We start from the raw sequence: 23,926 nt of genomic DNA on the forward strand, positions 1-23,926 counted from the left end.
TATTTAGAAATAGCACAACCCCAGGAGGAGTCAGCTGCGGCCAGCTGGTCACAGCCACTGAAGCCACAAGCCTCTGTGGACGTGGTGCGGAAGATGAGTGCCGCTCCTGGGAACAGAGGCCCTGAGAGGGTCCTCGACCTCCCCCAACCCCCATCTCCCCAGGACAGCTTGGACCCGGGGAGAGCCTGCGCCTGGCCAGGAGAAACCCTGCCACAGGCCTCCCATCCACAGCCCACAGCCAGCTCCCAAGGGCAGCAAACAACTTTTCAGCTCCTGAACTGTGTAATTGTTGGGAATAGCAGGCCCCACCCCTCCCGTCCTGGCTGCCTTGCGCTTGGAGGAGCCCCATGGATGCCTCCAGCCAGGAGCGGGAGCAAGGCCACTCCTAGCCGAGGCCCCGGGTCAGGGGCCCAGGCCTGGGGCCCACCATCATGGAGCTTCTGGCCACGTGACTGCAGGGTCACGGAATTGAGGGCAAAAGCCCCGACTGCACAGTAGTGCCCTGGGTTCTAGATCCTTCATGGTGGAAGGCAACTTCCCTGAGGTGAGGATCTGGGCAACGGGAGCTGAGGCTCTGCCCCACTGGGGCACAAGCACCCGCCATTTACCCCCAATCTGGCTTTGGCCACAGGCTCCCTGGGTGGGGCCCAGGCAGTCAGGGTACAAAACACAGAGGCACCCAGAGTGCCAAGCCCCACCCAAGGCATGGAATGGCCACGGCCCCGGCCACAGCCAGAGCGGGCACTCTTCATCCAAGCAGCCTAAGGATGGGAGTGACCGGGAGGACCTGGCCAGCACGCCTGACTGAACTCTGCAGTGGAGAAGCCCGTGATGCGAGGCTCTATCGTCTGTCCTCCCGGAGGCCCATCATTTGGAGAAACTAAGGCAGCAGTTTGACTTCTTCAGCCCTCAGCCGTGGGCATCCTTCTTCATTCAAGTGTGTCCTAGGTCTTCCTCTTCCCCCCATCCTGGGTGTCCTGTCCTGTGCTTTGCTGGGAAGAAATCTACTGAGAAGATGGGAAGTATTGTCTCAACTCGGCGTGCCCCGGGGAGGAGGCGGGGAGGCCGCGGCACTAGGAGAATACAGAGGGCGTCTGTGAAAAGGGAGGTCAGGGTGGGAAGGAAGGCTGGGAGGACTTCCTGGAGGATGGTGAGATATGGCCAGAGAGGCAGGGGCGGTCAGGGATGGCCACCAGGGACACCTGGCGAACACAAGCCAGAGAAAAGTCAGAAGGCAGAGGAAGAAGTTTGAGGATGCTAGGGAGGTCCTAGTGGGCTCTACTCAAGATGAGGATGTAGGGGCCTTAGTGGGGGGCACGCTGAGGAGGCTGGCGGGGAGGGGGGGACAATTGAGGAGCAGGCACTGCTCAACAATGGCCTTTGTTCTGAGATGATAAGAGGCAGTCAGGGATCAGTTTCAAGACAAAAGGCCTCAACTTTCCGCCAGTCTCCCTGGTATGATGCTGCTCAGCACCAATCCGGGGCTCAAGTCCCAGGCTACAGGGTAAACAAAAGCCCGGCAGGTATGCTCCAGTGCCCCAGCATCCCTTTACCGCTAAAGCCTCAGTTGTCTCATCAGTGAAAAGGGAACACTGTCCCCCAACACACACATTTCCCAGGGTTGTCAAGAGACCAGGTGAATGTTTTGTAAACTGAGACGCCCGAGCAGGGAAGTGACAGTGGGTTATTACTGCCCTGCCAGTTGCCATTATTTTTCCAGGCCTGTGTTTCTCTCCCCAGCTAGCAACCAGGCAGGGGGAGGCTGCAAGCTAATCCCGACTTGAATCTAAGATGTGGGTGGGAGGCTCCACAGACAGACTAATAATTCCTGGTAGTTGTGGGTAAATCTGAGTGGGTGGGGATTGGGGAGGAAATGGGAGAAGATGGGGAGGGGGAAGGATGGGCAGATGGGGTGGCTGGAAATCTCCACCCATAATTTTGATTCATAAAGAAGCAAAAGTCTTCTCCTCCTTTCTTTTTTTTCATTCCTAAGAAGAAAGCTCTTTTCCTCCAAATGTTGTCTTCTCAGCAGCCCCGGCAACTTGGGGCCCACACTCGGCCAGTAATTAGTCCCTAACAAGGACCAGGTGCCTTGCTGACTTGGAGAGAAGGAAAAACAAGGGACAAGTATGGAACTGATGGCTTTACTGCCACCAAGACCAGCTGAGAACAGCCCGACCACCCCAGGCCTCCAAGGGTAAACTGGAGGGGAGTTGTTAGGTTTGCCAAAATTCCCCCAGAACAGCAGCAACTGGCTTCTAAGTCAATCCCAGCGTGCATTTTTTGGGTACCTACTGTGTACAGCTGCCTCTGGAAGTTATATGCAAACTGTGAGACCCAGGGAGGATGTGCAGCAGGCCTACAGGGCAAGGAGGGAAAAAAAGACAAGCATTCGTTGAGCACCTGCTGTATACCCCAGGCTAGGCACTTGAGGTACGTTAAAGCCTTTAATCCTCACAAAGCCAGTTTTACAAAGAAGTAAACCACAGAGAAGTGAAGTGATTTGCTCAAGTTGGACAGCTAAGCAGGAGAGCTTGGATTTGAACCCAGAGCCCCAGTTACCACTGTGCTGTGGGCGTGGGGCCAAAGACCTGGCTCTACCTCCTAGCAGCTGTGTTTCAGTTAAAGTGTTTATCACTCAGCTGTGTTCAACTCTTTGTGACCCCATGGACTGTAGCCCACCAGGCTCCTCTAGCCATGGTATTCTTCAGGCAAGAATACTGGAGTGGGTTGCCATGTCCTTCTATAGGGAACCCTCCCAACCCAGGAATGAAAACTGGGTCTGAGCCACCAGGGAAGCTGTGTAGACTTGCTCAAGTCCCTTAACCTCCCTCAGCCTCAGTTTCTTCATTTGCAGAATGCGGCACAATTTTGTTGCAAACTTTGAAGGGCCATACACACATGGTAGGACTGTCACTGGGCAAGGGGAGGGGTTGAGGACAGAGTGAGTGGTGGAATGGGGTTGGGGTGGGCTAAAGCAGGCAAGGGTAACAGATTCTGATGGAGGAAGAGAGGGGAGACACTCCAGGGGTTCTCTTCCACCCATTTGCTGGACAAAGAAACCGAGGCCAGGCGATGCCAATGCTGGGATTAGACAGAGGGCAAGCAGAGCCTCTTGATGCCAGAAGCTCTACAGTAACATTGCCCTTTCTCCTGTTTGGGACAAGGCTGAGATTGTTGCCTGGGAGGGAGCCAAGAGGAGCAGGGCCCCAGCCTGAAACTGTTAGGTAGGTGCTAAATCCAGGGCCAGATTTCCAGGAGGCAGCCCCAGAGAAAGTTGAAACACCAGATTCAGGAGCCCTTGGGTTCTGGTCCCATAAGACCAGGTATCTACTATCCATCTGGGGGCCTCTCGAGAACCACTTCCAGCTCTGAGCCAGTCTCCTCCTCCATGAAATGAGGGCAGGAGTGGTTGACAGCCACTTGGCAGGGTCCATTTGAGGCAAATGATCCCACGGAGTTGAGAATCCCTCCTGCCTTGTGGGAGAATCTAAAACATCTCTCCTCTACAGTCTCAGTCATTGAGGCAGAAAAGGTCAAAGAGGCAATGCCAGTGGGCACAGAGCTGTACAGAACCTCAGGCTGGTGCTTGGAAATGGCCAAAAGGCATTCTGAAGACCCCTCAGAGGCAAAGCAGCCCCAGAGCAGTCCGTGCAGTGGAGAGCGTCTGTCCTTCCTTCCGGGCCTGGCGTGAGGACGCCCCCCACCCACAGTCCTTGCAAGAGCAGAGGGCAGAGAAGCGAGGGGACCAGCCCAGCTCACATCTCCTCCCAGAGGAGTTCTCCCGGGAGCCCTTGAGTCGGAGCCCTGGGGAATCCGGGCTCCTCTGGGATTTCGTTCTGAATCTTTAAGCTGGAGCCTGGGTCTGACCGAGCTGTAAGGATCCTCTCACCCTCGACGGGGAGGAGAACCTGCACGGGCCCTTTAAGACGGCTGGGGGTGGGGGGGCCGCCGGGAGAGCCCCAGCGTGAAACTGGAGCGCTGGTCGGCGCCTGCCCCGCCCCGGCGTTAAGTAGGCGGCGGGACGCCCGGGAGCCCCAGCCCGCGCCAGTTCTCTCAACTCGAAGACTCTGGCGTCCAAGCTCCAGGCTCCGGACTCCGCTCCTCGCAAGTTCCCGCTGCCCAGCCCGCCGCCGCGATGCGCTGGGGTCCCCGGGTCCCGCTTCCAGCCCTCGACCTGGCCCTGGCTCTGACCTTCGCTGTGTTGGTGGGACCAGCATCCACAGGTGAGTGAGGGGCCGGAGACCCCGACCCAGACTGGCGGAGTGGTGAAGGGTTTCTTAGGCAGAGAAAAGGGACAGGGGGACCCAGGAGTGGCCTCCAGATGGGGAAACGAGGGGGCTACACTTCTGCCATCCCCGGCTGGGGTCTCTGGCAGCACCACCCCCCACCCAGGGAAGGCAGGATGCCCAGCGACACCTCTCCATCTGGGGGCCAAGTGGACTCTGGTTATCTGAGGTTGGCCCCTGGGTTGCTTGCCTAGGGCGTGGCTCTGTGCAGGCCTGTCCTCTAGACCCAGAGGGGACGCCCCGGTGCCACCTGGGCTCCCCGTGTCGAGCAGGCTCTCTGTGACCGAGTCAGTGCCCAAAGGACACCTGGTGACAGGGCGTCCCCCACCTCCAACACCCAGGCTAAGAACGGGGAGTGCTGCAAGGTGGGTGGCAGGGAGGAAGCCACCCTCCCCACCCTGTGTGGGGCCCCGAATGCACCCCAGCTGCCACCTCCTCCAGCATCCTTGGGTCTCCTCCAGCTGCGCCCCACTCTGCTCCTGCTCCCCTTCGCCGGGTGCATTCTCTGTCTTCACCACCACCCCCTCCTCCCCTCCCTGTCTTCTCTTTCCTCACTGAGAAAGCCTAGCTGGTGACAGACAAGACCACCCACTCTTCAGCCTCCTAGAGGCAGGGCTGGCGCCCCTCAGATAGCCCTGGGCGACCCCCTGCACACCTCTCTGTCCCAGCCATTGGTGCTTGACTCCAGCAGAAATGGAATGCCATCTGAGAGGTGCTAGGACTTATCCAGTCTCTATTCCAATGCCAGAAATCCCACCATTATGGCATTCTTCCCTTAGTGAAGGCATGGTCTAGTTATGCCTTAAGAACTGTGGCCTCAGGGCCCATCAGTCATTAATACCCATGTACGTATGAATCAGTGCTTCAGCCTACATCTTTCGGGACCATTCCCAAGAACAACTTTGAGCCCAAGAAGGGCCTGAGTCTACCTTCCAAGGACCTAGGCCACACCCCTCTCCCCATCAGATGGGGAAGCCGGTTCAAATGGATAGTAATCACATGGTACCCAAAAGGGAAATGAGTCAGGGGAGAGCCCCCCACTGGAGTGAGTCAGAGCTGATCCCCAGGCTCCCTGTTCCCATCCCCAAGGAGCCCATCCTTCAAGGTCTCAGAGGGTGGGTGATAGGCTGAGCCTCTAGAGAGATGGGAAAGGGGCATCTGAGCTGCTAGAGAGATGGGTACACACCCAGCCCCCAGCCTCTAGCCAAAGGAGCAACTCCAGGACCCACCTCCTTGGGCTTCAACTGAGAGCCGTTCCCAAATACCTTCCCAGCATCAACAACGTGCAGACATCGTGCTGGGCAGTCGGGAGTGCACAGTAATACAGACTGGACTTGGACTCATTCAGAAGGCAGAAAAGCAAATTAAAACTCAAACAGCAACTCCTACCGTGTCTGCAAAGATCCAGACGAGGAGTGTGGTGAAAAGAAATTCAGAGGCAAACTAAGGCGGGACAGAGGGTGATCCTTGAGCTAAACCTTGGAGGATGGGAAGGGGGTCAGTGAGCTCAGGCTTTGAGATGGGTATGAGCGGAGATAAGGAGGCCAGTAGCCTGGATGGAAGGCATGTATATTTTGAGCACAAGCCAGTAAGAGCCACTGGGGTGGGGCACAGAAACCTGAAATGGCAAAATGCAGCTCACAGCCTAAGCCCTGCTGGCAGTAGGGAGCCAGTGCAGGTTTTAGAGAGGAGAGCAGCCAGTGGGGCTAAAAACATCCAGCAACCCCTTCCTTTAGGAGGGATTTGGAAGTGGTGAGGGGGTGGGTGAGCTAGTACCCTGGCCTCCTCCCAGTCTGAGCTCCCCTCCAGCAGCCCACCTCTGTCCCCAGGCCTGGCTTAGCTCCCTGTCCTGGTCTCTGCAATAGGGGCAGCCCCTAAGCGCGGAATGTATCACTCCCACCCATCTTGGACACCAGAAGCCTACCCCAAAAGCCTGAGTCTCAGGTACCAGAGTGAGGCACACTGGGATGCGTTCCCCACACTCGTCAACATTCCAGAGCATCCAGGTCATGGGGCCTGAGAGTCAAGCACCTTTGGAGACCACCTGGGCCAACCTTCCAGTTGTACACACAGGGAAACTGAGGGCCCAGGGAGAAAGCAAAGTGGTCTAACCCGCAGAGAAGCCCAGCTGCCCAGGAGGAACCCCCCAGTCACACTTTGTGGGAGCTCCCCACCTGCGTAGTCAGCTAGGCTTGGGCCCCTATGCCGGTGCGCATGTAAGTGTGGTCTCCATTCCCTTCTAAGCCCTGTGGGAGTCCCGGCAGAGCCACAAGCATCGGGGAGATTGAGTTGGAGCTGATGTGGTTCCAGGAGGCGGGTGTAGCAGAAGCAAAACTGGGAGGTCCGAGTGGCTACAGAGCGTACGGGCTAGCGGCTCTGCACCTCTTGCCTGCCTCGCATGACTTTGAAAGGCAGAAGAGGAGGGGCACAAGTGGGACTCAGGAGGGAGTGCCAGGTGGAGAGGGTTCTTGTGTCATCTGGATGGGGGCCCTGAACTGATGGGGGTGTCTTAGAGAGCAGGGCTAGGGTGGGGGCAGGGGAGCATCAGAAGCACGGAACTGAGCCAGGGTAGACTGTTGCCTCTAAGGATGGTCTGGGGGACCATCTCTGACTGGAGACAGAGACAGCCTCTGAGTCGTGTGTGTGTGTCTGTGTGTGTGTACACTGGGGCTCTAGTGCTCTAGAGCGGGGCAGGGGCCAGTGCCCTCGGCCCAGCCCACCCGGACTCTGAAAGTGCTGTTCCAAAACCAAGTATAACTGAGCCCCCCTTCCCAACATTCACCCTCCTGCCTGCCCAGCCAAGACAAGAAGAGCCTTTCAGTGCTGCCCGCCTGGGGGGCCCAAGGAGGGGGCTGCGCCAGGTGGGCCAAGCCGCCAACGAAGGGCGGGAGGGGAGTAGGGTGTGCAGAGCGCTCAGAGGAAGTGTATAGGGAACTGGGCGTGCTGCCCAGGAGGGGGCGGGTGGGGGCGGGGGAACTGGAAACAGCCCTGACACACACTGGCGTACACAGCTGTGGGCCTGCGCAACTGTGTACAAAACCAGCTCCCAGACCTGGGCTGGGTGGAGCTTTCAGGGAAAGAGGTGAGGACAGGATGGGGGGCAGGCGGTGCTGAGCTGCACTGGGGCTCCTATTCAGTGCCAGGAGCAAGTAAACAAGGGGGCCTTTGGGTCTGGGGCCTGAGTCTCCTCCCTTCCAGGTCCCTCAGCATTTTCACTACCTCTCCCCGACTCCCGCCCCATCCAGCTGCCCTTTTGCTTCTAACATGCCCTGACCCAGCATGTGCCCTGTACTATAGAGCCTTTAAGAGTTAAGATTCCTTCTCCAGGGACCTCCCTGGTGGTCCAGTGGTTAGGAGTCTGCACTTGCAATGAAAAAGGCACAGGTTTGATCCCTGGTTGGGGAACTAAGATCCCACATGCTTTGAGATGAGACCAAGAAAATATAATAATAAAAGACTCCTTCTCCAGGTACAGGTTTAGGGTGTGTTTCAAAAGAACTGTAGTACCATTATTACTGAATATATGTGAGTAATTTTTGAATGAACTGAATTCATATGAACAATTTTGAACTTGGATTCTCCCTAGGGTAGGGCTTCGTGGCTCTTTCTGCTTCTCAGAAGGGTCCATAACTCCAAACAGGGTCCATAACTCCAGAGAAAGCCCCGGAATGGGCACTGGCCATGTTGTCCTGCAGCCTTATGGCAGCTCTGCAAGTCACAAAACATTCCCATTTTACAGATATGGAAACAGACTCTGAGAACCTCAGGAACTAGCCTCCGGCCACTCTTTGGGCACACGGGCTGTGGTGTTCTCACTCACCCCAACAACAGCTCAGGCCAGGTGGGCAGCCCCCCACCAGGGGAGAGAGACAGTCCCCTAAGAACCCCAGATCTCTGTGTCCATCTCCGCAGACTCCTCCAACAACTGCCCCTCACCTTTCTAAACCCTCTCCACTTCCTCACGGCCCAAGCAGATCCTCTTCAAGAATGCCTACCACCCCACCCCTAACAGCTAGGATGGCAAATGAAGCCACATTTGCCTCAGATGCAGGGGAGTGCCCTGGGGCTGCCGTCACGGGGGCTTGGTGGCATGGCTCACCCATGTTCTGGACAGCTTTTCTCCTGTTGACCATTCCTTCTTCCCGCTCAGCTCCTGCCCACACCCCTGCCGCTCCCAGCCTGCCAGAGAGCCAGCTCTGCCAGTGCTGATGGGTATCAGCCAGGCGTCCCACCACTGCTCAGGCTAAACTGTTTCAGTGTGTCTCTCATGGTTTAAGTGTCCTGGTGGTCAGTGAGGTGGCTTCCCTTCCCAGACTTCACTGCAGGGACTCCCCAGCCCAGGCCAGCTCCCCCAGGATATTTGTAGGGAAATCAGGACCCAGAGGGGGCTGCTATTTTCTCAGAGTCAGACAGCAAGTCCTTAGCAGGATGGGTGGTAGGCCTCTCGGCTCCTTGTCCTTGTATCCTGGTTTGGGTGTGGCCTCCCCCATATGGCCAGCAGCTTCCAGAGGGCAGACCTCCCCTCTGCTTTTCTCTGAGGTCACCCCAATCTCACGGAGCCCAGGACGGGGCCCACAAGGGGCATAGAGATCACTGAGCCAACCAGGGATTTTCAGACTGTGTCCGAGGTGCTCCAGGACTTTACATTCCCATATCTGGGAATACAGGATGCTTATGCCACCCTGATTCATGCATAGCAGTCCCATGAACATGTGTTTATAGATGGAGGTTTTGATAAAGCATTCTGTGGCTTTGTAAAAAAGGCTTGCTGCTGCTGCTAAGTCACGTCAGTCGTGTCCAACTCTGTGCGACCCATAGATGGCAGCCCACTGGGCTCCCCCATCGCTGGGATTCTCCAGGCAAGAACACTGAAGTGGGTTGCCATTTCCTTCTCCAATGCATGAAAGGGAAAAGTGAAAGCAAAGTCGCTCAGTTGTGTCCGACTCTTAGCGACCCCATGGACTGCAGCCTACCAGGCTCCTCCGTCCATGGGATTTTCCGGGGAAGTATACTGGAGTCGGGTGCCATTTGCCTTCTCCGTAGAAACTAATTAATTGCTTTGAGTTAAAACATTCTGAGAGCAGGGGAGAGCCAGGTCAGATACAAGAGAGGACTTCCTGGCTTACAAAGAATCCAAATCAAGATTACAGCACCCGCTGTGGTGCCACCTGCCTGCAGGACCCAGAGCTGTGGCTGGGCCCTCTCTCTCCCCGGTAGATCAGCTGGGATCCACGTTCAAGGATTATGCTGTGTCCCATCGTCTGGCTGGTGCACTAGACCATCAGATAACAATCCGTAATCCCTGGGACCCTTCCACCACTGCCCACGCTGTTGCCTACAGCTGGTCTCTCTTTTTCTCTCCATCCTTCAAGGTTCAGTTCCAGCACCACCCCCTGCTTGGGCTGCCGTTTCTAGCCACTGATTATTGCGGGCTGCAGTCTGGTCCACCGCCCTGCTGGGGCCCTACCCTCCATCTCTGCCGGGTTACAGGCCTTTCTCCCCCTACTCTTACCTGGACCCTGCCCTTGTTCTGTGACCTCCATCAATGTGACACTTAGTAGGTATGTGTGCACATGTGTGTGTGCATGCTTGCACACACGTGCACACACACACACAGACTGCTTTCAACAGCCTGGCTAAGGAGCTTGTTAGGACACTCTCCTAACAAGGAGAGTGTCCAGCCCCCAAGCAAGAAGGCTGGGAGAAGCCCCCAGCTCAGGATACAGTCCCCAGCTCCACCACCCAGCCAGGGCCCCTAGCCTGGGCCATCCTGCTCTCTGAGAAGATCGAGGGGGCAGAGAGAAGGAGACCAACTTCCGTTCCCACCTAAGAGCAGCCCCTCCTCCCCATATTTCAAGAGGGGGCAGCTATAAATATCAGTGGGCCCAGGATGTTGATTCCCACGACTCCAGCCCCTCCCTGCCCCTTCCCTGTGTACAGCGAGTGGGGCCAGCGCAGCTCTCCTACAGCTGGAGGTCAGCCAGGCCAGCCTCAGGCCCAGACACACTAACACACACACACGCACACACACACACACACACACACACACACTTCTCACCATCGTGAGGGAAGGAACGAATCACCCTTTTTGGGCGTCTTGGGGCAGCTCAGAGTAAGCTTCTTCCCTCCCGCCCCGCATCCTGACTCAGGCCCCACCTCTCCCTCCTCTGAGTCCTCAGCTCTGCAGGGCTGGGGGAGGCAGGAGGCCAGGCTCACCTGGTCAAGAACACGGTAGAAGACAGCTCAGAATTCAGTTCCCACCCAGCCACTCGATGCAAGAGACCAGGCCTTTCTGAGCCTCAGTTTTCTCCTCTCTAAAATAGGATAAATAATTCCTACCTCCTGTGTGTTTAGGATTTGTCTGGAGTAAATACTCAGTAGGTGCCTGCTCCTGAGGTTGCTAATATTCCATTATTACTATCTTCTTCTGGAGGTGGGAAGGCCCATCATGGGAGCAAGGTGGGAGTGCAGGGTTCCTGCTTAGGAATCTTTGAGAAAGTTTCCAAAGCAGGGGACTGGATGAGGTGGCCCTAAAAGACAGTCTGTCTGGAGCAAAGTGATGTGGAAAATGGAGCTGTCAAGCCAGCCTCTGCCTGCCAGCCAGCCCAGGACCCTTCAAAAGGAACAGGGTGGGTGAGGGGAAGGCTACGTTTGATTGACTCACTGGGCTGAGGTCCACACACCTGTCCTGTGTGAGGAGAAGCAGAGTAGCCCCTCCGAGCCCCACCCCAAAGCCTAATGGCCCTTTGGATAGAGACAGTTGAGCCAAGATGCAGCACAACCAATCTGGTGAATGAGTGACCAATGACTCCTGTCCCAGGAGTAGATGGATGGGGATGGAGAGAAGGAGCGGGCAGCAAGACCTTTATAGGGTGGGGAGCCTGGAAGCCTGTCTTCTCCCTGCTCTCTGCCCACCCTTCTCGGGCTCCTGTGATGGTAGGGGCTGGAGGCCAGGGCCCCGTGATGTGAGATGATTCCCCCGGAGCTCCTGTGGGGTTATTACTGCCACTCAGCAAGCAGCAGTGGCTGCATCTGTGTCAAGAGGATCTCGAATGGAGAACTGAGGATTCTCTCTGCCCTGCCTGGGCTGCTTGGACCCACCAGAGGTATAGGTGATGCCTGAGTCTGTGGATGTGTGAGATCAGAGTTGGTAGAGATGAGGGAGGGTCTCAGGAAATGGCTGCAGATGGGGGTGAGCAGCCTAGGGGAGTGCCAACTGGACAGACTCTCTGGGTAAAGAGCCTTGGCCCCACAAGCCATGATCCCAGTGTGGGGGCATCCTCTGCCTTCATCCCCTGAACAGACTGTTGGGCAAAGACTGGCCAGCTCCCTGGTGGTACGTTAATAGAGTCCAGGGTCCTGTCCCCAGCTCAGGTTCCACCTCTGAGCATCTGGCCCTTATGCTTCCAGACGCCCATCTGGAGCCCAGCTTGAACCCTTCCAAGGAGAAGGTACTCGAACAGAGGCCTGCCCCTCCAACTGTTGACAGCCCTGGGATAGGAGAGATGTTGCAGGGACTTGAGCCAAATGTGTAATGTCAGCCCTTGGGATACCTGGCTCTGCTGTGTGGCCTTGAGCAGACCTCTGTCCGTCTGGGTCTCTGGGTCAGATGTCCATTCTCCAAGGTCAGCTCTAAAATTCTGAGCTCAAGCCTCTTCAGAGCAGGAGAAAGATCTCTGCTTCTTTCCAGAGAGAGCCAGCTGCTTGTCTGGGTCCACACAGCAAGGCAGGCTGGGCTTAGAACAGGACTGAGAGGCGGCCCGGGCTGCCAGAGCTCCCTAGCATGGAGAAACCATTTTTCTAAGTTGGCACAGAGCCCTGGGGTTCTCCTGGGATGAGAGCAACGGCTCCTCTCCACCCCCGGTTCCCATCTTCCAGCCCCCTGGCCCTAGCCCCACCCCACCAAAAATAAACCCAGACCACCCCATCGTGTACCAGCTAGACCCACCCAGCCCCTCCAGAGCCAATTGACTCATTGCTCAGAGCTGCTCCTTTTTTAACTGTCTGAGTCACCGGTTGTGGCTATAACTCCATGACACATGACCGGGACTATAGACACCCCTACCCCCCAACGGCCCAACCAAGGCAGGGGCCTGAATAGAAGCCGGCGGCAGGTGTGAGCCCGGGCCACCGCCTCAGCTTGGAACCCCTCCAGGCCCAGGGAACTCCCCACCCAGCACGTCAGAACCCAGACCTGTCCCCAGCAGTCCTGGAACAACCCCGCCCCCCTGTTCAGGACAGCCCTTCAGAGACCTTGGCAACAAAGCCCTTCAACATCAGCTCTGCCCCCACAGCTTTGCTTTGCCTCCAAAGAGGCCCCGGGGCCTCTCAGCCGTGCACTGCCTGGCACACTGCAGCCTTGGGTGTGGTGGGAGCAGGCAGAGGCCTGGCCTTCCGGGGTACAGGCCACAGAGACGCCTGATTCCTGCCCTTCCTCACCTGGAGCCGACATGCACTGGCCAGTCTGCGCAGAGCACCATGAAGACTTTCTGTGGTACAGAACCCCCACTTTCCCCTGCTCCCCCCACTCCCCTCTGTTCACCATGTCAGCTGGGCTGCAGCTCGGCCCCAAACCCCCGCCTCTCCCCATCTCTCCCCAAGGCTGTCTCTCCATCTCTCTCCCCACCGCTGCTGGCCCTCTCTGGCTGTCCCATCTCTCTGGCCCTGGCCTGTTCTCCTTCCATCACCCAGTCGCAATGGCAGATGGCACCCGCACTCTCCACAGGCCCTTCTCCACCTCCTAGACTCCTAGACATCACACACCCTCACCTCCAGCCATTCCCACCATGGACTCTGGGCCCCAGGGACCCATTCTGCGAGAAAATTTCCATCCTCGTCACCCAAGCCCCCTCCTTCCCGCCCCCAGAGCGCAGGCTGCATCCTGTCCCAGGGAACGTTAGGATCCCTCAGACAGTTTGCTTGGAGGCTGAGAAAGGGGGGCAGGGGGCCTGGGAATGGCTCCACCCCCGGCCCCTGCCTGCGCAAGGGCCTGCACAGCCTCAAACGCCATCCATCTCCTGTCTGCGGCTGTGGCCTCCAGCTATAAATAGGGGCTCAGAGTCTATTTTCTTTCAAAACAAGCACCAGACTGTCACCACAGGCCCAGAAAAGCACTCCCCGGCTGGGGCAGTGCCTTGCTGCACCAGCCATTGTGTCCCACCCCTCCCCACCCTGCCCCAACCTGCAGGCACTGGGGCCCCGGAGGGCAGAGGGGGACTGGAAGCAAGCCCGGAGGTAAGACAAGTTGGAGGGGCAGAACTGGGGCAAGCCTGTCAGGTGCAACCCCTCCCGGCTGGGTCAGCCAGGGAACACGGCCCCCTCCTGCCCGGCCAGGCCTTCTCCTCCCTTTCTCGCCACCTCCCATCACCAGTCTTGTCCCTGAGACTCACAGTGTTAACAGAGGTGACAGTCACACAACTCCTCAAGCTGTGGTGGAGTCTCTTTGCACCCCAAATGCGGGAGAAGGAGCCAAGGGCTGGGGAAGGGTGGGGAGCCTGTCTTTCCTGAAGGAGCACGAGGGCATTTCACAGCCAAAAGGGAAAGGAGAGCTTGCTGGGCAGAAGGCCCAGCCTGAGCAAAGGCCGGAGTGCAGACCTGTCAGGTGTGGAGGGAAAACAGCCGAGGTCTGGTGAGCCTGGTACTTTTGGGTGTTTGGAGGAGTGAACAGGAGAGCCTGGCAGGGTGGGAACAGGGTCACCCAGCATCTTCAATGCCACACCAGAAGACTGGGGGCTCGGTGGGAGGCACTGGGGAGCCATAGAAGGCATCCAGGCGAGCAAGGATGATGGAGCGACTCAGTTTAGGCTAACTGTGGCTGCGATTAACAAAGGGAGGCAGGAAATTCATTAAGCCAGGCGAGGGATGGTGACCATCTGTCTTGCGGAATGGCACAGGGAGGCAGGATGGGAGACACATTTGAAGGACTGTGAAGGGGCTGAATGGATGGGAAGTTCATTCAAGGTCAGGAGGAGGGAGAGGGTCAGAGTGACTTTTGGATTTCTGCCCAGCAGTGGGTGCCTATGGGCCCTTCACTGGGTGGTGAGCAAGTTGGAGGATAGATGATGCTGAGTCTGGCTTGAACAAGTGGACTTGGGTTTGGGGGGCTCCCCATGGGTGTTCCTGGTGTAAATGTCCAGAGGGCATTGGCAGGCAGGCCCAGAGCCCTGGAGACTTGGTGCTGGGGACACAGATAGGTGTACCAGAGCAAAGAGTCAGTGCCTGAACCCCGGGGAGAAGTAGGGGGCTGGAGAGAGGGGGCCAGGGATGGGGCACAGCTCAGTGGGTGCTGACAGGCTGGAGGGGTCTACAGAGCTGGCAGGTGAGAGTGCTAGGCTAGGAACTATTCCAAGAGGAGTCAGGCCTGCCCAGCAGTGGGGCAGGGGGTGTCAGTCTGGGGATCTTGGTGGATCCTGGTTAGCACAGAGGCCCCCAGCCAGGGCACTGAGGTTTCCTGGTCCACCCTCTGAGGCCACACACTCCTGTGGGCACAACACCGGCGCCAGGGACTTGCTTCTCGGCCTGTCTGCTGTCAGACAGCAGTGCTGATGGGAAAGCCATGCTGCGGGCACGTCACCATCGTTGTCCCTGCATCCCCTTGGGTGCCGATGTTTCCCTGCTGGCGCATGTGTGTGGGCCTCCAGGATGGCATATGAGCTCACCTGCGGATATAGGCACTGGGTCCTGCCCTCCAGAGCCTCCAGTCTAGCCAGGCCTGTGGCCACTCGGGCCGGAGGCAGCCATGCTCTGCCTGCTGTAGCGATCACACCTCTCCACCAGCCACTTTCTGCTGGCCTGGGCTGGCCAGAGGCCAAGGGTGTGTGTATAGGTTGGTTGGTGATCCCTGATCCAAGCCTCTGCTTCCCCCAGTCTCCTGGATGTGGGACTTTTGTCTGTGGGGTCACCCCACCCCTCTATCGTATATTTCAGGTGGGGGAACTGAGGCACAGATGGTGGTGGCTTCTCTGAGGCACTCAGCCTGTTGAGCACAATCTGAGCCAAATGGGGCCAGGCCTCTGTCCAAACCCACAGTCACTGCTTCCAGTATCCCCATCCCAGCTTGCACACTCACTGTCTCCAAGATCTGCCTGCCAGGCTGGGGGAAGCCCTGAGACATCTCTCCGGCAGCCCTGCCCTCAGCGGTTTCTCAGCCCAGAACGATGGGGAGACTTGGAGATGAGCAACAGGCGTCTGGGCTCTGGCTTCTGGCCACAACAGGGGCTGGCCCGCCAGAGAGCCCCATCTCACCCTGGGCAGAGCCCACACCCCTGCCTCTCCACCCTCTTCTCTGACCTCCAAGACCCCAGTGGGCATGAGTAGCACTTATCACTGGTTTCTGGAACGTGCCGCCTTCAGCCAGCCTTGAAGAAGGTCCTTCCCTGGTCCAGCCGGCCCCAAGCCAGCCACACTGGGAAAGGCCGGCTGCCAAACCACCCATGGCAAGCAGATGCTCCCCCGCCCCGCTCACTCCCTCCCACCTCCACCCCCAACCCTGAGAGAGGGAGCCCCCAAGGACAGGAAGGGAAGGGAAAAATTGTGTCTTGCCCAGGCAGGGGGCCAGCTCTCACACCCTCCTCCTGCTGGGGCCAGAAGCAGATGCTCCACTTCCGATTCACAGACAGTAACTAACCCCACTCCCCTCCGTGCTTCCATGTGCACACACCCCTCCCTGAATCCGCAGCACCCAGCTCTGGAACCACATGCATGGGGGCTTGAATCCCAGCCTGGCCGCAGCCCATCTTGACACCCTAACACAGAGGACTGCCGTCGAGCCTCGGTTTCCTCACCTGTAAAATGGGAGCAACCTCACAAGGACCCTGATGGGGGCTGGGGGCTGCAGGCCCGACGCCAGGCAAGGGTCCTTCCCTATCTTTCTTCTCAGCTCGGGCCCACTGAGATGAGGATCCCACCTTGCTTCTGTGGCCAAGAAAGCCGGAGGGAAGGGGATGTGGAAAAGGGCATGGAAATCCACCCAGCCGCCCTAGAACGAGGCAAATTACAAGGCAAGGAAAAGCCGCTGGGAATTGCTCCGCACCGCGGCCGCCCCACCCCAGGGAGCAGCAGAGTCTCCACAAAGACTTCATTGAGGGCCCTGCTTCCTCCCCACCCCAGCCCTCCAGCCTGGGTGGACGCTGGGCTGCTGCTTCCAGCAAAACCTCTCATTTTCCCTCCCACTTCCTCTGTGCCCCACGTGGCCCCAGGGATGGAACACGTGACTGGGTGCCCAGGGCACCAGCCCTGCCCCTGTTGGTGCCTGTGGACCAGGCTCGGCATCTCCCACCCCCACCCATCCCTCTTCAGGGTGCTCACCTTCCACAGGGGGTCTGTGAATTGGAAATGCTCCCCAGCGTATGCCGCTCAGCACAGGTGGCCTCCGGATGCTTGATTAGATGATAGCCAAGGCCAGCGACCAGGGTCAGAGATCAGCCAATAGCTAAGGAAACTGTTGTCCTGCTTTGGCCTTTTGGGCCTTGCAAGGAGCCAGAAAGGCAACTGAAGAGATTAAGTACCCCAAGAGGGAGTCTCAGAGCTCAAGAGTTCTTGGAGTGAGGAAGGGCGGGGTCGTCTTGACCCCAGTGAGGTCTCTGTTGTGTTGAGATGGGGAGGTGGGCAGGAGGACCCAGCATTCCTGCACTCTGTGGAGACAGCTATTGTCTCCCAAGAAGAAGGCTGCTTTTTTAGCTCCCATGAAAGTGAAAGTGAAAGTTGCTCCATTGTGCCTGACTCTGCCACCCCATAGACTGCAGCCCACCAGGCTCCTCTGTCCATGGGATTCTCGAGGCAAGATTACTGGGAGCAGATAGCCGTTCCCTTCTCCAGGGGATCTTCCCAACCCAGGGACAGCACCCAGGCCTCCCGCATTCCAGGTGGGTTCTTTACCATGAGCCACGAGGGAAGCCACGCAGAAGTTGACTCCCATAAGCTATTGTTCCTACAGCCATGGCTTGCGGGGCAGGAGAGGTGTGGGTGGTTGGCGGGCCACTGGGATGGCTCTGGTCACTCTCTGGTCTGGAATCAGGGCAGCAGAGCCAGTGCCGTGAGCGCTGTGGGTCTGCAGGTGTGTGAGCATCTTCTAGGCGCCAGCCCTGGCAGGTGCTAAGCCACCTAGCCTTGGCTTTACGACCCCAGTGTCATCACCATGGGCAGGTTACACTGTCCTCTTGGTCTGACCTGAAGTCATTGCTCTAACTTTCCTCCTTGTTATCTTCAGTGGAAACAGCCTGGGTGGAAGGTCATAGCTTGGTTTGGGAAGGCTGAGGCTTGGGGGACTATGGGATGTGATGAGGGAAGGTCAGGCACCTGAGTAGATGCGGTGGCAGCTTCCCCCTCACCTGGGGGCCCTGGGAGCAGGTGTAGCCAGGGAGTTATGGTCCAGTGTCCAGAGCCAGACTGGGCCCACGGTGCCGAATCCTCACCTGCCCTCAGCCCGCCGTGATGCATGGCGCTGACGTGCACTCAGGCACACTAATGCCCACATGCAGCCCACTGAGGTCGTTCGGGGGTCTGCTGTGCTTTGTGGGGTCGAGTTCTCATCCCCACACTTTCGCTTTCCCAGCTCCGAAATGGTAGGGGTGAGGGGCGGTGGCGGGAACATGAGCCTCGCTGGCAATCCTGGGGGCGGAAACTCTGGTTCTGAATCAGAGGGAACTTTCCACCCAACCCGGGCCTCCCCAGAGGTTCCCTGGCTTGGGAACAGTGCTGGTAAAGAAAAAATGAGCCCCTTGGAGGTGCGAGAGGAGGGGATGAGGCATGAGGTCCAGGGAGCCTGGGTGACGGGGCAGAGCACCCAGCCCATCCCTGCTCGCACACAGGGCCACATTCAGCCCGCAGGTGGGCCCCACACACACCCCAACGAGGGGAGACAGAGAGCCCTTCAGCCCTGCCTTGGCGCTCTCTGCAGCCCCTCGGATTCCCTCAGAGGGACTCTCCCAGCCTCACCACTGCCTACCCAGGATCTGGTTAGAAACAGGATCTGTCATCCCTGGGGCCAAACCCTGAGAGGCCCTGGAGGAGAAGCCCAGCTTCACCGCAGAGCGGGACCCCTCCTCCCCCAGCTGGCTGGCGGGTCTCCCTGCTCCTGTCCCACATCCTGCCTGCTCGCTCTTGGTTTTTCTTCCTCCATCTCCTACCTCAGGCCTCCGTCTGGATTCCTGAATTCAGTCTTTGTGGAGGAGAGGGGGTCTTTATTTTTTAAGCTCACTTTTACTACCTTTCTCAGGCTTTCTGTGTCTCTCGACTTAGTTCCCCGTTTCCATTCCCATCGCTGCGTTATTATTTTGGTGAATGAATGATGAGCGAGTGAATGTATGGGCTCCCACTTTTCTCCCCGCCCACCTCTCACCTCCTGCTCCATCTCAGCGCCACTAGCTGAACCCCGCCCACATCCCCTGGTCCAGGCCCCCCACCGCTCACCCTTGACTGCAGGGCCAGGCATTCCCCACCGGCCATCCTGCCCAGCAGCTCTGGGCTCCCGAACTTTCTCCCTTATAAAGTCAGGCGGCAGCAGACACCCAGGAATGCTGCTGCTGCCCATGACGCATGCCAGCTGCAGGGCTGCCTGGCTGCCCCCAGGCAACCAGGAATGTGATGGAAGCGGGGCACGCAGAAATTGATTGCCCGGGGTGGGTGGGGTGGGGTGCCTAGCAGGCAGGGCTGTGAAAGGCGGCAAGGCCCGGAGCTATAGGCTTTCAGCTTCTGTCAAATTGCTTCTCCTCTGAAGCCTCAGTTGTCTGTCTGGTAAGTGGAAGCCAAGTGCCTTCCTCCAGGCAAGGGCCACAGAGAGCCTTGATATTGTACAACCATCACCAAGCGATGGGGGTCCCAGGGCTGGGCGGGGGAGCAGGTCTGGCTCTCTGGACTGTCCTAGGGCGAGGGTGGTGCCCTGAGTTACAGCCGGGATGGGAAGGGGAAGAGGGGGCTGAAGACCAAGAGAAGGAGAGAAGTAGATGAGCAGAGGCAGAGGCAAGGGAGTCGTGGGACAGAGACAGGGAGAGACAAACTTTGCCAGCCCCAGGGGTTCCGAGGACCTGGAAGGAGCTGGGTCTGTAGCAGCCCCAGGACTGGAAAGGCACCTTTGCTTGAGCCCCTGGCCCTGGCCTGGGGGGTTATTGGGGAGCCTGAGAGAGACTGAGAGGCCAAAATCCTGCTGCCAAGTAGAGGGCTGAACGCCACGATGCAAGTAAGCCTCATGTTTGGGGTCCCCCAGGGACAGGGACCCGGTCCTCACTCAAACATCCTAGGAGTGGCCCAGGGAGCCAGGAGATGCCAGCATAGCCAATGCTCTGCCAGGGGGTGGCTTGTTGGGGGACCTGGGCCTAGGCTTCATCTCCGTGTGTAAGGAGGGGGTGCGGCGGGGATGGAGACAGACTCCTTCTGTGCCCCCAGCCCTCGTCTCAGGAAGAGGGATGGAGGCACCCGCCCTGAACCCAGACAGCAGCGCCCTGTTCGTGGGCAGGAAGGGCGGGGAGCTGTGGGATTCTCCACCTTCAGCAAACCTCTTGGGCGGATGGGTGCCGGGCGGGAGGGGTGGCATCCCTCCAGGAATACACTGCCCCTTTCATGGAACCCAGAGCAGGAAGGCAGGCAGGCACCGAGGGGCAAGACAGGCCTGGGCACAATCATTGCTCTGTCCTGGCAGCTCCCGGCCCACACGCGCACACATGCACAAACACACAGCCTTACGCAAACCCAAAACATACTCCCAGCAGCCACCCACACACTCACATACACAGGCGAGTACACATCTGCGCCGCCCAGGACACCCGCCTGGTGTGCCTTCTTCCAGGCAGAGAAACTCATACCTGGGGCACTCGTCCTGCCCCTCCTGCTTGTCCCTCAGGCCCTCTGAGGCATCCTGATCCCCCCATGCCAAAAGCTTGGAGCTGCCCAAGCAGCCCACACCATTGACCTTCTGCACACTCACCTTTGAGAGCAGACCTCAGGCCAGAAAGGGACTTCCAGGACTAATCCCTACAGACAGGAGTGGGAGAGAGTGGGGAGGGGTGCCATTTTACAGAATGGTGACACTGAGGCCTGAATTGGGCCCCTTCTGGCCCAGAGGAGAGCCCACATAGCTGCTGCATGCCTGAACTGGTGTTTTAATGAATCATGGGCCTTCTTGACCCAGGAGAGTCAAGGCCAGGCCTCCAGGCTGTAATGAGGCCTCCTCTCTCCCCCGCGCTGCCCTAGCATCCCTATCAGGCTGCCGAGCCTGGTGTGGCCCCTGCTGCTTTCCTCTCTACTCCTCTGTCTTCAGCATTTCCAGAACCTGTACATCCCCGCCAGCCTCTTGGCCTTGCTTCCCTCTGAGATTGCCCATTTCCCCCCTTCTCCGCTCCTGTACATAACCCTCACCTCCCCCAGGAAGCCCTCCAGGATTGATTCCTAGCTCATGCCATCTTTATCCTGCCTGCCTTCTCCATTTGAAGGCCCTCTCCAACTGTTCCCCCGGCCTACCGCCCAGGACAGGGACTCTTGGTTCTTACCACTGCCACCCATCAGAGACAGAGAGGCGGCAGAAGACCAGGGGATGGGGGGGAATGGCACTATCAGAGTTTCCAAAACCCCAGCCAGCAAGGCCTCAGAGGCCTCTGTTGGGGTGAGGGGGCTTCCCAGCCTGTGTGCTCCCGGCTGCACAAGGCAGCCTGTGTGAGCCCTTCCTGCGTGGCCCCACAGGAAACAGCAGGGCCCAGCCCCTCAATGGGCCCATTCAGACCCCAGCTCTCTCTGGAAAGCACCTCTGCTTCCTGTCGCCCTCCCACTCTGGCCTGGAGAACCAGACCAAACAGGCTGGTACTCCCCCGTGCCAGGAGGGCGCTGTAGGCAGGTGGTTCAACGGTTAGAGCCAGCCAGCTGCTTCAGTTCCTGCCTGGTCCCCAGCTGGACCACGCCCTGGCAGGTTGACATCCACCTTTAGTGAAAGGGAGTGTGAGTGAGGGTCTGTGCTCACTCACACACAGTTGGGAAGCAAAGGGACCCCCAGCCAGTGCACGTTAGCCAGTGAGGGTTTAACAACAGGCACTCCGGAAGACAGGGAGCCCTGATCGGTGTGTTTTGCCTCTTTCCATGGTATAAATAAGCTCACTGGGCAGCATCACCTGGCTTACAACATTCCTGAAAATGTGACGGTCATCTCTTGCCAGCCATTCTGAGCTTCGCTGTGATGGTGGCTCCATCCCACGGGGGCCACCTGCCTCCGCTCCTTGCGCTGCGGCTGCCCCCAGCTTAGTCTGCTGCATTTTGTCCCTCGGAATCCGTGACCTTGCAGCTAAAACACCCCTGTAGGTGCCTGCCAGCTGCCAGTCCCCTGGTCTGTCCCTCGTGGACACCGAGATGTGTTGGGCCCACCGGGCTGTGTCCACGTAGATGGCTTTGCACTTTTGCTTTGATTTTTTTTTAGCTTCCTAGAGAAGGCTCTGGTGTGGCCAGCAAGTGCTGGCAAGAGGGGATAAGTAGAAGGGATTTCAGCTCAGCCTGAAGGGGAGAACTTCATCTTTCTTGGGCATCCCTCCATCTCTACAGGCTGTGTTGACTACCCTTAGGGCACACAAGTCTGGGACTCCTCCAGTGGCTGATGCAGCTTCCTCAGGTGCATGTTAGCTGGCTCAGACCCACCCCCCCCACCCCCACCCCCCCAGGGAACAACGTGTAGAAGGCTGGTTTCAGATCATCCCTAATGAGGCCAACAGCCTTCACTGACTCACAGAGGATTTAAGAGAAGATCAAGGAGGATGAATCATCTTTTTAACCCCCTCCTGTCTCCCCTTACCCCACCCCAGCCCTGGACATCAAGGAGGCAGAGTCAGTATTATATTTGGCACTAGTCTCCATGAAAGGAATGGACCAGAAATTGTGGCAGCAGGCTAGAGGCCAAGGGAAGCTCATTTGGAGAAATTTCCTGGAGGGGGTGACAACTTAAAAAGAGGAGGTGTCCCAGTGTAGGGCCTACACAGTGACCCTGGGAAACCCCAAATATGACCTCCTGTCTTGGGAGGCCCATCATACTGTCAGCCCCTCCTAGGCCTTGCCTTCAGTCTGAGACCCAGGCTTGGAGAACTCAGCTGAACCCTGGCTTCCGGGCCGCGGTGGAAATAATGGGGCCGGATCTGACAGCTCACCAGGAACCATTAATAGCTAAGCAGCAGGAAGCAATACAGGGTGATGGAGGAAGCTTTGGCCCCTCTTGGGTCTGGCATCACACATGCTCTCCATCTGGGCTCAGAGCCTTTGCTCTTCAGTGGACTCACCGCCACCAGGGCTCAGCCGTGGCCAGCCAATCCAGGAGCTAAACCAAATGGGCACCTCGGAGAAAGAATCTGAGCAGGCATCAGTCTGGGTAGCAGGGGTTCTCCTAGCGCTTCATCCCTGGGGGTTGTGGCCATTGGGCCACTTGATTAGGCCAGTGATGGTTTCCCTTTGAGCCAGGAAGGAGCCAGACCCAGGATGGGGATTCCTCTAGGGCCCAGGGGAAGAGAGCCGGAGCTGGCAGAAGCCTCTGGCCCCAGAAACCCCCAAGGAGGAGACATCGATGCTTGGGATTGCTGGGTCTGACCTCCTTCAGAGCCAGGGTCCGGGCTGGACATGAGGCAAGGCCGTGCCTTCTGGCGCCAGGACCAGCTGAGGCCACAAGGGGCACCGTGGAGAACCAAGGGGGAGCCCCGGCCTGAAGCGCCCTCCCTACCGCCAGCCTCCACCTCCTTTCCTCCTCCAAGCACAGGGCCACGCTTCACCACAGCTCTCTCCTCCGCACAGCCTCCTTCTTCGGAGAGAACCACTTGGAGGTGCCTGTAGCCACGGCTCTGACCAGCATACACCTACAGCTGGAGTTTTCCACGGCACAGCCCGAGGCCCTGCTTCTCCTGGCCGCAGGCCCGGCTGACTACCTGCTCCTGCAGCTCTACTCCGGACGCCTGCAGGTCAGTGATGTCGCCCTGCTGGACTCCTTCTCTAGCTTCCAGTGCACACCCCCACCGGCCAGCTGTGACCTTGAGCGTGTCACTTCACTGCCCCCCGCCGCCCCGCTCTGAGATGGACAGTCGTGTGAGCGCCCTCAGGAACCGGCTCTGCCCGTTTGCTCTCCAGCCACGCTTCTCACCACGACCCCTCGCCGGTCCTCGGTGTTCTGAGCACCCCGCCTGCTCTCCATTCTCTGCCATCCCGTGGCCTCTTGCTCTTGCCAGGCCTTTGCTCAGTACTCTGCCTGATGCAAGCTTCATTCATTCCCTACACGAAGTCTCAGCATGGGCACCCCTTCCTCACCTGGGCGGATTCCCCTCTCCTGGGTCCCAGCACCCTTGTGCATGCCTCTGGCAAAGCCCTGGCCACCCTCTATCCCCACTGTGACAGTATCACCACTGTCTGTCGGTGATGGAACAACCAAGAATGCTACTGCTATTGTTCAGACACTAAGTCATGTCCAGCTTTTTTGTGAGCCCATGGATTGTAGCCTGCCAGGCTCCTCTGTCCATGGGGTTCTCCAGGCAAGAATACTGGAACAGGTAGCCATTTCCTTCTCCAGGGGATCTTCCTGACCCAGGGATTGAACCCATGTCTTCTGCATTAGCAGGAGGATTCTTTACCACTGAGCCACCTGGGAAGCCCCACAGCTTCCTTAATTTTATTTCATTGTTCAAGTCACCACA

The 23,926-nt window shown here is 58.2% G+C and overlaps 1 protein-coding gene across 1 annotated transcript in view; it reads left to right on the forward strand.

Annotated features, from left to right (window-relative positions):
- CSPG4 (chondroitin sulfate proteoglycan 4) overlaps nt 4,021-23,926 on the forward strand; it is a 35,517-nt gene continuing 15,611 nt past the window's right edge. The window contains exons 1-2 of the mRNA XM_018066268.1: nt 4,021-4,226; nt 23,037-23,200. Coding sequence (XP_017921757.1) covers nt 4,139-4,226; nt 23,037-23,200 — 252 coding nt within the window. The 5' untranslated portion in view covers nt 4,021-4,138. The remainder of the gene's footprint in view (nt 4,227-23,036; nt 23,201-23,926) is intronic.

Source organism: Capra hircus, chromosome 21 (assembly GCF_001704415.2).
Source record: "Capra hircus breed San Clemente chromosome 21, ASM170441v1, whole genome shotgun sequence".
NCBI classification, from domain to species: Eukaryota; Metazoa; Chordata; class Mammalia; order Artiodactyla; family Bovidae; genus Capra; species Capra hircus.